The sequence below is a fragment of the Typopeltis vanoorti genome, chromosome 14 (assembly GCF_054136105.1).
Source record: "Typopeltis vanoorti isolate ZY-2024b chromosome 14, IOZ_Tvanoo_1.0, whole genome shotgun sequence".
Classification (NCBI taxonomy): Eukaryota; Metazoa; Arthropoda; class Arachnida; order Uropygi; family Thelyphonidae; genus Typopeltis; species Typopeltis vanoorti.
Window position 1 is genome coordinate 73,043,525 of NC_143562.1, and position 13,427 is coordinate 73,056,951.

At 37.6% G+C, this 13,427-nt stretch overlaps 1 protein-coding gene across 6 annotated transcripts in view; it reads right to left on the reverse strand.

The window, feature by feature from the left end:
- LOC150099659 (DNA-binding protein RFX6-like) overlaps positions 1 to 13,427 on the reverse strand; it is a 295,066-nt gene that overhangs the window by 78,276 nt on the left and 203,363 nt on the right. For all 6 annotated transcript variants that reach the window (XM_090404483.1, XM_090404484.1, XM_090404485.1 and 3 more), the window contains one exon: positions 2,339 to 2,456. In XM_090404483.1, the coding sequence (XP_090260609.1) occupies positions 2,339 to 2,456 (118 nt within the window). The remainder of the gene's footprint in view (positions 1 to 2,338; positions 2,457 to 13,427) is intronic.

The window sequence follows — 13,427 nt, forward strand, 5'->3', positions numbered from 1 at the left end:
CTTTCCAAGATTACTTTATCTCCTTCAAATTCCAGTGACCAGATCTGAGCAGAAATCCAGTGTGATCTGATTAAATCATTATACAATGGGATCACCACCACCACACTTATCTCTTGTGGTCACTGCCCTCAACATTGCAGCAATTCTCTGAGATGTTCACAATCTTTGCAATATGTCCTCTGAACTTCTAATTTCTATCTAAAATCACCCAAAGATGCCTTGCTTCCTCCACTTCTTCCAGTATAACTCCACCAAGTGAGTATGAAGCATCACGTTGTTTAAGGAAATAACAGACTAGATAACTAAAAATATCTAATTATTATTTCCTACATTTTGCCAAAAGTAACTTGGCATCTTTGGGGATTAATATACTTGTATTAAATGTGTATGCAGGCACACTTCAGTAACAAAGATGGAACAGGATGACCTCAAGTCCTATAATTATGCCCAATTGGCTTTGGTTGGATGTTCTTGGCTGTTGGGCTAACTCTGCTGATAAGAGCTTCCCATATGAGAGGCAGTTTGATACAACATTATTTGTTAAGGTTGGGATAGCTGATAAGAGCTGCAGCAGATTCGATGAAAGCCTCTCAAATTTAAATTTGCTTCGGTGGAGTAAGGTGGCTTTTTTCCCAACAGATCCTGTGTCAGGTATACAGGGCATGGTTTGCTAATCCTGAGTGGCTGTAGTGGTGACAATGGATGTAATCCTGGTGCTCTGATATATGGATGTTGGCTGTCGTACCCGTTTATCCATAGTATGAACAGTTGCAGCAGCAGGGTACGTGGTACACTCCAGAGGTTGTAACTTGTCTTTGGGCGAGCCAATAATGGTTGCTAGCTTTTTGTGCAGTTTATATTTGTCCAGTTAACCTTAACAAATATGGTTGTATCAAACTGCCTCCCATAAGGAAAACTGTTGTGTTTAATACCAGTGTATTAATCCCTGAAGATGATGAATTAACTTTGGTAAATTACAGGAAGTAATAATTAAATAGTTTTAGTTATTATCAGTGTACATTGTTAATTTCCTTAAACAACACAATGCTGGAAAATCAACATATAAGCCTAAACACTAATTGAGTATGAAGTATCCCATTTGTAGTTCCCAAATTTTAAAATCTTATATTTGGTTGCATTAAACTGAAATTCCCATTCATTTGTCCACCTTTCCAGCTTATTCTAATTCTCTTAAAAAGCCAAAACAGCTGCACTATTCCTAATAACCCACAAAAACCAGTCTGTTGGCCAAGTGGTTAGTGTATCTGCTCTCCAGCCAAAGGCTGCGGGTTTGAATCCCACCATAGGCATGGATGTTTGTGATTATCTGTGAAAATACTAATGGTAGCAGGCAGCAGATGGTGGTGTATATGATGGTAGTTGCAGTTCACTGTTCAGTTGGACTACAGGGAGATGTTCAGTTGTTTGCAGTTCACTGCAAACAACTGAACATCTCTCTGTAGTCCTATAACAATATCACTGACAAAGATTGAACAGTAATGGTCCTAGTAATGAACCCTGTGGAACACCACTTGTAATCTTCCTACTTCCTGATACTGCCCCCCCCTCCCCATATACAACTTTCTGATATCTATCAGAAAGCCAGTCACCAATCCAACTGCTATCCAAACCCATACATGCTACTTAATTTTGATTTATCAAAGATGCCTTTGATAACTCAAAAAAATAAATAAAATAAAAAATAAATGATAGTGTATGCCTTACCCTCATCCACTACTCTTGTTCCTCTATTGTAAAAGTAACCAGATTACTAAAACAAATGCTGGCCTGCATAAATAATCTCTTATCTGCCAAATTCTGTATACGAGTTCTTACCAATTTCTCCAAAATCTTAATAACTACAGAGGAAATACAAACAGGCCTATAGTTTGATACCTCCATTCTACTTTCTGAAACGCTCCAGGAACTTGTCCAGTTGCATGACTTTCATTAAACATCCAAGTTAATGGCATGGTCAGTTCCACAGCACATTCCCTTAAAGCACATAGTGAATTCCACCTAGACCCCCCCCCATTGACATTTAACATACTCAGAATTCGGCATATGTCCTCTTCATTCTCTTCCATGACTTTACCACTCTTTACTTCTAGGAATAAAGCCTGCCATACCAGGATGGAACACTAGAATAAAGTAATCATTAAATAGCTCAACTATATCATCTTCATTGGTCACCCATGTGAGTCCCATCTCCTTTAGAGAGAAAAAAAAAAAAAAATCAATTTAAAAACAATATCCAGTTATCAACATAATTTTTGAAAATTATCATGGCTTCTTTGACCTCTCATTAATATTTTATATCAATTAAACAAATTCTTACCAAAGCTCTCAGCATTATTAAGTGTCATACTATGCATAATTCGAACACCAAAAAATGTCCACTTTAGAAGAAATTCCTGTGCTCTCTGCTTTAAAGATCTTCCATGTTGTTTGCAGGGCTATCAGAAATAATCTTACATCAATAACTAATAATAATAGGTTTGAAAATTGATAACTCTGATTATGATTAAAAAATTAAGAGTACATCAATCACAGTTTTTAATATTATTTTTACTTCTTGATCTTTGAATACCATGATATGACACCAGTTTAACTCATGTTTGTACTTTAATGGACTTTACCTATAGTCAATGCAATGCATTTCACAAAAATTCAACCATCTTCAGGACATTAAATTAAGTGCTTGCTTCCAGTAATATCATATGTAGCATTTTGTCAATTTGAAGACACCAACTCTGTTCTGATGAAATGCATAAACATGAGTCAGAGGCATGTCACATCACTATACGATATTTGAAGTATACATCATAAATAATATCTTTCACCTCGTTAGAGTCACTGAGGATCAGAGAATTCCTCTGGCAATGCATTCCACTTACCTAACAGTCTCAATGTATATAACTTTTTAATCTCACTTATTATGAACAAAGTTCCAAGGAGGTACTCATCATGGTAAATGTATCAAGCAATACATGTATCATATTGTAGGACTCATTCACGATTTTCATATTCACAAAAACATTCAAATAATTTAATCAGAGCACATTGACACATTTAAGCATATAACAACCAACAATAACATTACTGCAAATATATACACATACTGGCCACTGATTTAGAAACCTTTATGCAGATATCACTTATACAGTGTATATGCAAAATATTTGGTAATGTGTGTGTCATCATGTGTTTCTAGGCAACTATTTAAGAATGCTACTTGTTAGTAATCATCAATAGTGTTTATCACAATGGGAAAAACAAAGGATCTTTCAGAGCTCGATAAAGGGCTTAGTGCGAGTGCCTGTCTGGTTGGAGCCACAATTTTGAAAACAGCAGAGCTGACTGGTTTCTTAAAAGGGGACATATCCAGGGTGTTTAATCAGTAGAAAACTAGTCTGTCAGGAACAAGACTGCCATCTTCTGAGAAGACTCAGAGTAAGGATAAACAGAACTTGCTGTGTACAGCAACTGACAGAAGTATTTAATGAAGGCTGTTCCCAATGCATATCTCACTGAACTATGCGCAGGGAATTGAAGAGGTTTGGTATTGGCAGTTTGATGCCTATACAGAAACCACTGATTTCTGTGAAGAACTGGAAAGTTTGTCTACAGTGTTATCAGGAACACAGTGATTGGACACTGGAAGACTGGCTTCATTAAGCGGATGAAAGTCATGTGGTCCAGCGACTCACAGTACACCTTGTCCTCTACTAATGGCTGGCAGGTTTGGTGACCTCCAAGTCATATCTGAAAATTGTTCCCGATCAAGTCCATCCTGCAATTATTTTTTTTTTTTTTTATCCAGCAGGTGATGGTTTTTTCATGGACAACAATTCTACTGTCCATCATGCAAGAATGTTCAGCAAGCATGACAGCAACTTTCATGGGGTTCAGATCTGGGCTTTGTGGTGACCAGAGAAGATGAAAGATGTATGGGACATGTTAGAAAAACAGATCAGGGAGCAAAGTCCTCTTCAGTCAAATCTGAGCAAGTTAAAGGACTGTCTGGTTAATGCTAGACAGTCTGCCATAGATGTAGATGCAATCCAACAACTTGTGTAATCTACAGATTTATTATTATTACCCTAAGATCCCATGGAGTCAAAGACTCGATACATTAGGAGGCGTGTCAGGACAAAATTACACGAGGACGAAATTGCACAGGGATGAAATTACATACAGATAAAAATACACTAAGAAAAAATTACACAAATGTTCTGTTAATTTTGTAATACTTTATAAGACCTACCTGTTGACTTTAATTCGATTAAAATATTATTGGTATTTTGTTGTCAAATTAAACACAAACTTTCTTAATATTGCAAAAATTACTTTTGTTTTAAAAAATAATAAAAAACAAACACTGTCATATAAGCTATACAATATAAAAATTCCAATCGTCTATTAGAGTCATAATTTTGTACAATATTTGAAATATGTTGTTTTAACGAAATGTACCTACGACGTCCTGGGTTTCGTTGACCAGTTAAATGCTGCAAATAGTTTGTATGTTGTAAAGATAATTCTTTAACAATGTTATCCAAAACTTTCCAAACAGTTGGATAGGAACACTGAAAGAAAGACTGAAGTCCATAGTGCCATCCTTCGATACAATTTGTAGTTCTAGCTATACAGTTGGCTGCAGAGTGTCTATGGTTCCAAGTAGAAATATTGAATAGAGGTTGTCTATAAGTGTCGTTCCTGAGCTGTCGACCTCAAATATATGTACGTTCAAAGTAAAGGAGAACTTGCTCGATTTGTTCATTATATTCGTCTAAATTAGAGAACAGATCAGCAACTTCTAAAAATGTTTCTAACACTTCTTCTTCTGGTAAAAATGCAAGTGATTGTAACATTTTAATGTGTACTGCAAATGACTGATTGGATTCATATAGAGATTTTAGTCCACATTCATTTACTTTCCGTATAATATATTGTGATAAGTGGAAAAAGCAGCCACCAATTTCGATGTTTTCAAACACGGCACGGAAAGCATTCATTGCTGCTGTTTCAAAATCAGTCAAAATTTTTCGTGGTCGAGCTTGAGGAATTTTCTCCAGTAACATGCTCAGCATCTTCATGTATATTTCTTCCTTTTTCCGAAGAAGAGCCAGTAGACAAGGAAAAGCAACGCTTGAATCATATTGGACATGGATACTGTATAACTGATAATATATTTCTGGAACCTTTAAATGTACCATCTGCTAGCCAAAAATCATTAACTACAAGTTGATCTAGAAGTCTTGTGACCAATTAGTATTATACGTTCTGGATCTTCTGTCCCGGAATCATGAATAATCCACTTAGAGTATTTCTCTGGTATTTCAAAGTTTTTGTTATCTGGATTTGATGGAATGTTTCCAATTGTTTTAGCTTTGGATCTATTTCATCACCTTGTCATGGAGCTCTTCTTCGGTAGGCACATTTTTAATCCGTCTGATACAGTCACTAAATCATTAGCTATAATTGCACGAGCCGTTGTGCCTGGATTTCACATTTTTCTTTTCATTTGATTTGCAAGTTGATGAGCTTCAGATTCAAAAGTCCTATTAACATGACAGTGCTCTGAAGACTCACGGATAATCTTGTTGTCTCTGGTATGGAGCAGCGATTGACAATGTAAAGTTCTAAACCTTGCACAACGCCAATGAATAGTTCCGATAGCAGTTTCACAGTGATGAACAAACTCTAATCCTTTGTAAATTATAATTTGACCACCTTTATTACTAATTCCGTACTCAAAATCAGTCATGGGTAAATTAAAAAAAAAAAAAAATTAATCACGAAATTTATTAACTCGCACGTTATACACTAGTTGTATTATGAGTCACTAAACTAGAACTGTAGAATGCAAGACAAAAATTTACTTATATACCTTCGCCCAAACAATTCTTAGAAGTTCTTGAGCAGTTCATGATGATTAACAATTGTTGATTAGTGATTTACCCCTTGCTGGTTATAAATTTTGTACAATTTCTGGTAAATTTTATTTTATGTGTAATTTCTTACTTGTGTATTTTTTCCTTTTAATTTTTTTCTTAGCATAATTTTCGTAATTTCAAAATTACTTGTGGAAATATTTTCCTATTTTTCCTTTTAATTTTTTTCGTAATTTCGAAATAAAATTACATTTAATTTCTTATATGTGTAATTTTTTTCTTTTTTTGAAATTATGAAATAATATTTTGTTTAATTTTTTATATGTATAATTTCTTCCCTGTGCAATTTTGTCCCTGTGTAATTTCGTCCTCATGTAATTTTGGCTGTGTAATTTTGTCCCATGTAATTTTATCATGTAACCATTAGGAGGTCCTTTTACATTACACAGAGCTCATCATACCATGCCTTAAACACACTAAAATTCTCTGCAGACATGACCTTGTTAGGCAAGGCATTCCAATCATTCACAATTCTCATCCAAAAAACCTGCTCCTCATCCTCCTTATAGAGCTTCCAGGGGATGACCTCTGGTTTTTCACTGATTTCTCACCATTTTCTGTAAAGCTTCTTCAACACTGATCCTATAACAACCCCTTACTAACTTGTAGGTCTCTGTTATATCACCCCTCTTCCTCCTATCCACTAGATTCTGTAAATTGCATCTTCTCAACCTTTCCTCATATTCGACATTCCAGAGATCAGAAACTACCTTAGTTTCTGATCTCTGGACCCTTTCCAGCATCTCTGCATCCTTTTGAACACTAAGTGACCAGATCTGTGGGCAGAAGTCTATGTGTGGCCTAATCATAGCCTTATACAATGGAACAAGAATCTCCTTACAGCTACAAGTCAGTATCCTCTAAATTTTAGATCCTTATCCACTATCACCCCAAGTTCTCTTATTTCCTCCACTTCCAACAATATATTCCCATAAATTCTACATCCCAGCTTTGTTTCCCAAATTTTAAAACCTTACATTTTTCAACATTGAACTGGCATCCTAATTCCTTACAGGAATTAGGATGCCAGTTCTTTTTGTAAGGCCACAACATCTTCTTACTCTTCATAGATCATCCCAACTTTGCATCATCTGCAAACAACTGCAGATGATGCAAAATTAGGAGTGAAAGAGAATTATAGGAATGATAGGAGAGAAGAGAGGGAATAAGAGAGGCATGGGAATGATAGAAGAGGAGAGAATATAAACAGCATAAGAGAGGGAATGAAAGAGAGGTATAGGAATGATAGAAGAGGAGTGAATAGAAACAGTAGAAGAGAAGGAATGAGAAAGAGGTACAAGAATGAGAGAAGAGGAGAGAATAGAAACAGTAGAAGAGAGGGAATGAGAGAGAGAGAGAGAGAGAGGGGTATGGGAATGATAAAAGAGGAGGGAATGAGAAAGATTTATGGGAATGATAGAAGCAGAGAATGGAAACACTCAGAGAGAGAGAGAGAGGAAGCAAGAAAAATGTGAGGGAGTGCTGGAACTAGGGATAGAGTGATGCCAGGAACAGCAGGTAAGTAGGAAACTGAGAGAAAGAGTTATTAGAGGAGGAGGGGGGAGAGAGAGAGAGAGAGAGTGGGGGATGCAGATGAGCAATCAAGGAACATAGTGGTAAGAGGCGTGATGTATAGATACTAGATAATCCATGTTGTGAGATAGGATGCCAGAAGAGTGTTTGCCTAGAGGAATGATAGAAAGTGTGGCTATGGCAATTAAGTGGGGTGAAAGGATGGATGAAATGATTGTGGGCACGAATGACTTGAGAGGCAGTGTAAATCAAGTGGCGAGAGATCTGAGATTCATGCTTGAGATTACAAAAGAAAATGCAGAGAGGAAAGATAGTGTGTGTGTGTGTTACCCAGGTATGAGGAGGAGTTCAGCAGAAGAGAAATAATAATGAATGGCATAATAACCAGAATGTGTCAGAAGAGAGGATTGGAATATATGGATGCCTGGAGAGCATTTGAGGACAGAAAGGAACTGTATGCAAGAGACCGCTTGCATTTGAATGAGGAGGGACGTAGACATCTGGAGAGATTGCTGTTTTCTGAATGAATCAGTGTATCAATGCAGGGAAACTAGAGTTCCCAGGGTGGATGATAGCAGGGGTGGTCTCTTGTGGGAATGGGTGCTTGGGGGAAGCGGGACGACATCAGGTAACACCGAGTCCAGCGGGGTCTGGAGGGGATAATGATAAGTATAGAAGCAATGACGTTTTTATGCTTTATACTAATGTCATGAGTATCTGGAATAAAGGGGATGAATTGGTGGCACTGACAGCGTCAGCCTGGCCAAAGGTTATTTGGGATCATTGAAATGTTGTTGATGGAAGATGATATAGTAACAGGAATAGAAGTAGCAGGGTACAGCATTTTTTGGAAGGATAGGAGGGAAAAACATGGTGGTGGTGGTGGATTACTGCTTAAGATAAGTGATGACTTATGTCCTCTAAGAGTAGAGGCTTTGGAAGGCAGTGACACTAATGATTTTGAAAGCATATGGTGTGAGGTAGAAGTGGGCAAGACAGGATATTTAGTGGGGTGTTGCTACAAGCCAAGGAGTACAGAGGGTGGGGAGCAGGAGATGTTTAGGCAGTTGAGCTTGGCAAGTACGAGAAGAATGATTGCTATAGAAGATTTTAACTACAGCAGTATAAGCTGGGAAGAGGAAAATGCATGTGGTAATAAGGGAATGAAATTGCTAGAATTCTTGAGTTACAAATATCTTAATAATGCAACATGTAATAAAGGGAAGAAGAGGTTCAAGAGTTTTGGATTTGGTCATAGCGTCAGAGGAGCTGATAATAACTGAGATGACATCTCCCACACCAGTTGGAGAGAGTGTTCATATGGTTTTGACTTGGAAGATGAATAGACATGCAAGAGTATTAAAGAAAAGGGAACGTATGTGGAATTACAAGGCAGGTGATTATAATAGTCTTAGATATCAACTTGGGGCTGTTCCATGGAAGGCAGAATTGGAAGGCCAGGATATCTGTGCAGGAATATTTGTTATTAGCAATAGTAAGCTGTATTCCACAAGTGAAGAAGCAGATACAATTTGGTGTAAAGTGGATGACAATCAATACAAACAGGAACTGCAGGTGAAAATGAGATTATGGAAGAGATATAAGAAGAGAGGTGGAGAGCAGATGCATGAAGAATATTGTCAGCCTGGTTGGCCAAGTGGTTAGCATATCTGCTCTCCAGCCAAAAGGCTGTGGGTTCGAATCCCACCATGGGCATGGATGTTTGTGATTGTCTGTGAAAATACTAGTGGTGGTAGGCAGTAGATGGCACTGGTGTAGATGATGACAGAGAGATGTAGAGTAGGTGCCCTCCCTTGATGAGTCTTAGGACTCCCTGGAGGTGTCGTGTAATAATAATAATAATAATATAAGACTCAGGCCAAGAGAGTGGCTAGTATGGTGAGAAAGGCAAAACTGGAATATGAGAAGAGATTGGCACTAAGATCCAAAGAAAATCCTAGGGAACTGGCCAGTAGGAGGAGAAATGATTGTGGAAGAATGACATTGTGGGATAAAAATTGGAAAAGAGTGACTGATGCAGAGGACATATTGGAGTTGTTCAGTGAGCACTTTATTAGAGTATTTCATCCTGGAAAAAGTTTTAATACTAGAAGGGTAGGGAAGGTTTGAGGTTTAGAGGTGCAAGAGGAGAGTGTGTTCCAAATACTGAGTACTCTGGATGTCAATAAAGTAGTGGGACTGGATGGTATTTCACCATGGGTTTTGATAGAACGTGCAAAAGAACTGACAGCTCCTTTGACCTGGCTTTTCAATGAAAGTCTGGCTACGGGATGATAATAATACATCAGTAGTTAATACATCAGTAGTTATTAAGGTCTCAGAAAAATTAGTGAGAGACTATATACAGTGTTGTTAGGGTAATGATGAGGGTAATGTTAGCTATGAGAATCAACATGAATTTGTTAAGAGGCGCTCTTGCTTAAGTAATATGATTGCCTTTTATAATAAGTGACGAGCATTTTGAAAGGATGCCACATGATAAGCTGATATTTAAAGTTACAGCACATGGGTTTAGATGTTGGGTTAGTCAACTGAATTCAGGATTGGCTGTCTGATAGGTATCAGAGAGTTGTACATGGTGGAGCAATATCAAGGAAGCAGAAGGTTACAAGTGGGGTTCCACAGGGCTCAGTACTGGGACCTGTATTGTTTAACCTTTATATCAATGACATTGATAATAAATTGCAAGGGGAGATTCAGTTGCTTGCAGATGATGTAAAGCTGGGAAGGGTTATTAGTAATAGTACAGATGTGGTGGCCCTGTAAGAGGATTTGAATAAACTAGAGACAGATAAGTAAATGAATGGGGATATCGGTTTAATGCAGCAAAATGTAAAATCTTGAAGTTTGGAATACATCGATTAGAGGCTGCATACTCGATTAAAGGAGCTGTACTGGAGGAAGTAGGAGAGACAAGAGATCTGGGGGGGGGGGGGTGATGATTGATAGGAAACAAATTCAGGGGGCATATTGCAAAGGTGGTGAAGGTAACCCAAAGGATTGCTGCAATACTGAGAAAGATGCTGACCTGCAGAGATAGAAGAGTTATCATTCTGTTGTATAAGACCCTGATCAGACCACACTTAGACTATTGTTCTCAAAATTTGGTCCCCAGGATTCGAAGGGGATAAATTAACTGTGGAGAGGGTGCAGAGGTGGATAATAAAGATGGTTTCAGGACTGTACAATGTTAATTATTAGAATCGGCTGAGGAAATGTGGACCACAGAGTTCGGTGGATAGAAGAAGGAGAGTTGATATGATCGAGACTTAAACTGTTGAGAGGCAATTACAGGGTGAACACCATGGGGAATTCTTACACTTGGTGGAGCAGCAGGAAGGAATGATGACAAGGGGCCATCCCTGGAAAGTACGAAAGGAAGCTGTGTGCAAGAGGGTGAGGAGTGGTTTCTTTGCATGGAGGGTGGTGGAACCATGGAATGCATTGCCTGATAGAGGGTGAGAGAGCAAGAGCGGTCAATGTGTTCAAGAAGTGATATGATAGACTTTGTGTTTCCTAGGAAGGACCTCCCACAATGAGTCTCTTGACTCCATGGAGGCCTGAATAATAATAATAAAAATCTTTGCCATCATTAACGTACAGGTTAAACAGAAATGGCCCTAAAAACAGATCCCTGAAAAGTCACTAGTGACTTTTCTCTTCTGGGAATATCTCCATAGACTCCCTCATACACAACTTGCTGATACCTATCACACAGACAATCTCCAATCCAATGCATTACTCTAATATCCAACCCATCTGCACTAGTTTGACTATCAACTTTTGAGAAAAGTTTGTGGAGGGATTATAAAGAAAAAGGTGATCAGTTTGCCCATTAGAAGTATAAGGCACAAGCAAGAAGGTATTCTTGCTTGTTCCTTAGTGATTCATCTGTATGGTAAGGAAGGCAAAAACTAATTATGAGAGAAAGCTAGCTGATGAGGCTGAGAGAAACACTAAAGAGTTCTTTCTCTATGTGACAAAAGGAGGCATGACTATGGAAAGATGATGTTAAAAAGTGCTGGTGGTGGTGGTGGGAGGTAACAGAACCAAACCAAATAGTTGAATTACTTAGTGAGCATTTTGCACGGATGTACCATCTAGGTGGTGAGTGACAATGACATTTAAGAGAAGAGATTCAAGAAATGGAAGTGCTTAAAATATTTGCAGAAACCGCAATACAAATACAGCCATGGGATTAAATGGCAGATTGGACCTTGCATTATGAGAATGTGAGATCACTGTTTAATTTAACCCTCATTTGTGAAAAGAGAGCAAATAGTCCCTCTGCATAAAGGAGGCTCCAAGACAGAAGCATCGAATTATAAGCCAATCAGCATCTCAGGAGTGGTGGTTAAGGTGTTGGAGAAATTGGTGAAAGACACAATTCAGCACTGGGTGGAGAGGAATATGATACTCTATAAGGGACATGGTTTTTCTGAAGGGCAGGTCTTGCCTTACTAATTTGTTTAGTTTTTATAATCAAGAACAATGAAGTTGGATAAGGGAAATGGCTGCTCATTGATACTGCTAGACTGCAAAAGCATGTGACAAGATTCCACATAGAACTGGTCATAAATTGGAACAAATGAGGATGGATATGGATGATTTGAATTAGAGGATGGCTGATAGATATCAAAGGGTGGTTTATGAAAGAGTTGAGTCCAGGAGAAGGAAAGTGACCAGTGGTGTATCACAGGACTCAATACTTGGTCATCCATTGTTTATTTTGCATATCAATGATATAGGAAATGATTTGACAGGAATATTCAGTTGTTTGCTAATGATGTTAAACTGGGAAGAGCAATGGTAAATGAATGTGATGTAGTGATCCTGCAGGAAGACAGACTAGCAGTATGGACAAAGATAAATGGCTACCGGTTTAATGTGGCCAAGTATAAAGTGATGCACTTTGGGAAGAGATCACAAGTTGTGTACTACATTGATGGAACTGAAATGATGATCATTCTCACACTGAGTGACATGAGTTAAACATCAATTGTCATGTGAGTGGCAGCAAGATAAGTAAATTTTATATTTCAATGTGTTCAATATTGTCTAAATTGTAGATTAATTATTACTACAAGATATTTCAGTGTGGAATGCAGCATTTGGATAAATTTCTTAGGCAATATTATCATAAATTCTTTGTTTTGGTTAGCAATCCTGGCAGTTAAAGGCAAATCATTGCATAGGTCTGCATGAAATGCAAATAAATAGACTGCGTGGGAAGATGTCACTGATATTTATGTAGAGAGGCTAAAGAAGAGAAAACAAGTGTGAATACGTAGGAAATGTGATATTCTGATGGACCATGAGACTTGCATATTATATATATATATATATCTGAGTTTAAATATGAGTAGGGAACATGACATCATAATTGACACAGTAGTTGAAGATTGTGCAAATGTTCAGAGAGAGTGTGTGGAAATGAGAGTGTGGATAAAAGTTTGATTGTTGATAAAGCAGGTGATAATTTATATGATGTTAAAAAACAGAGTGAAATTAATGATGAAGTGGATAATAATGATGTTGAAAAACAAAGTGCAGTTAACAGTTAATAGTAGGAGGGATTCATGGCAAACAAGTGTGTGTGAGTGGCGTTAAAATAGGAAGAGTGAATAATAGCAAGAAAAGGATACAAGATTTCAAAGCTGAATTAGTGAAGATGAGGTGGGTGTGCAAAGTGTAATGAAGTGAACTGTAGATATGTATAGATGGGTGAAGAAGAAGAAAACAAACGATGTTGGTATGAAAATGATAACAAAAAGCATGCAACTGATGTTGTATGGCAATTCAATTATTAGAGGTGTGGGATACGAGAAGATGCACAAAGTTTGTTTTCCCGGAGGTAAAATAAATAGTGAATGAGGCATTGGATATGAGGACTAAGTGAGCAAAGGAGTTGTTGTT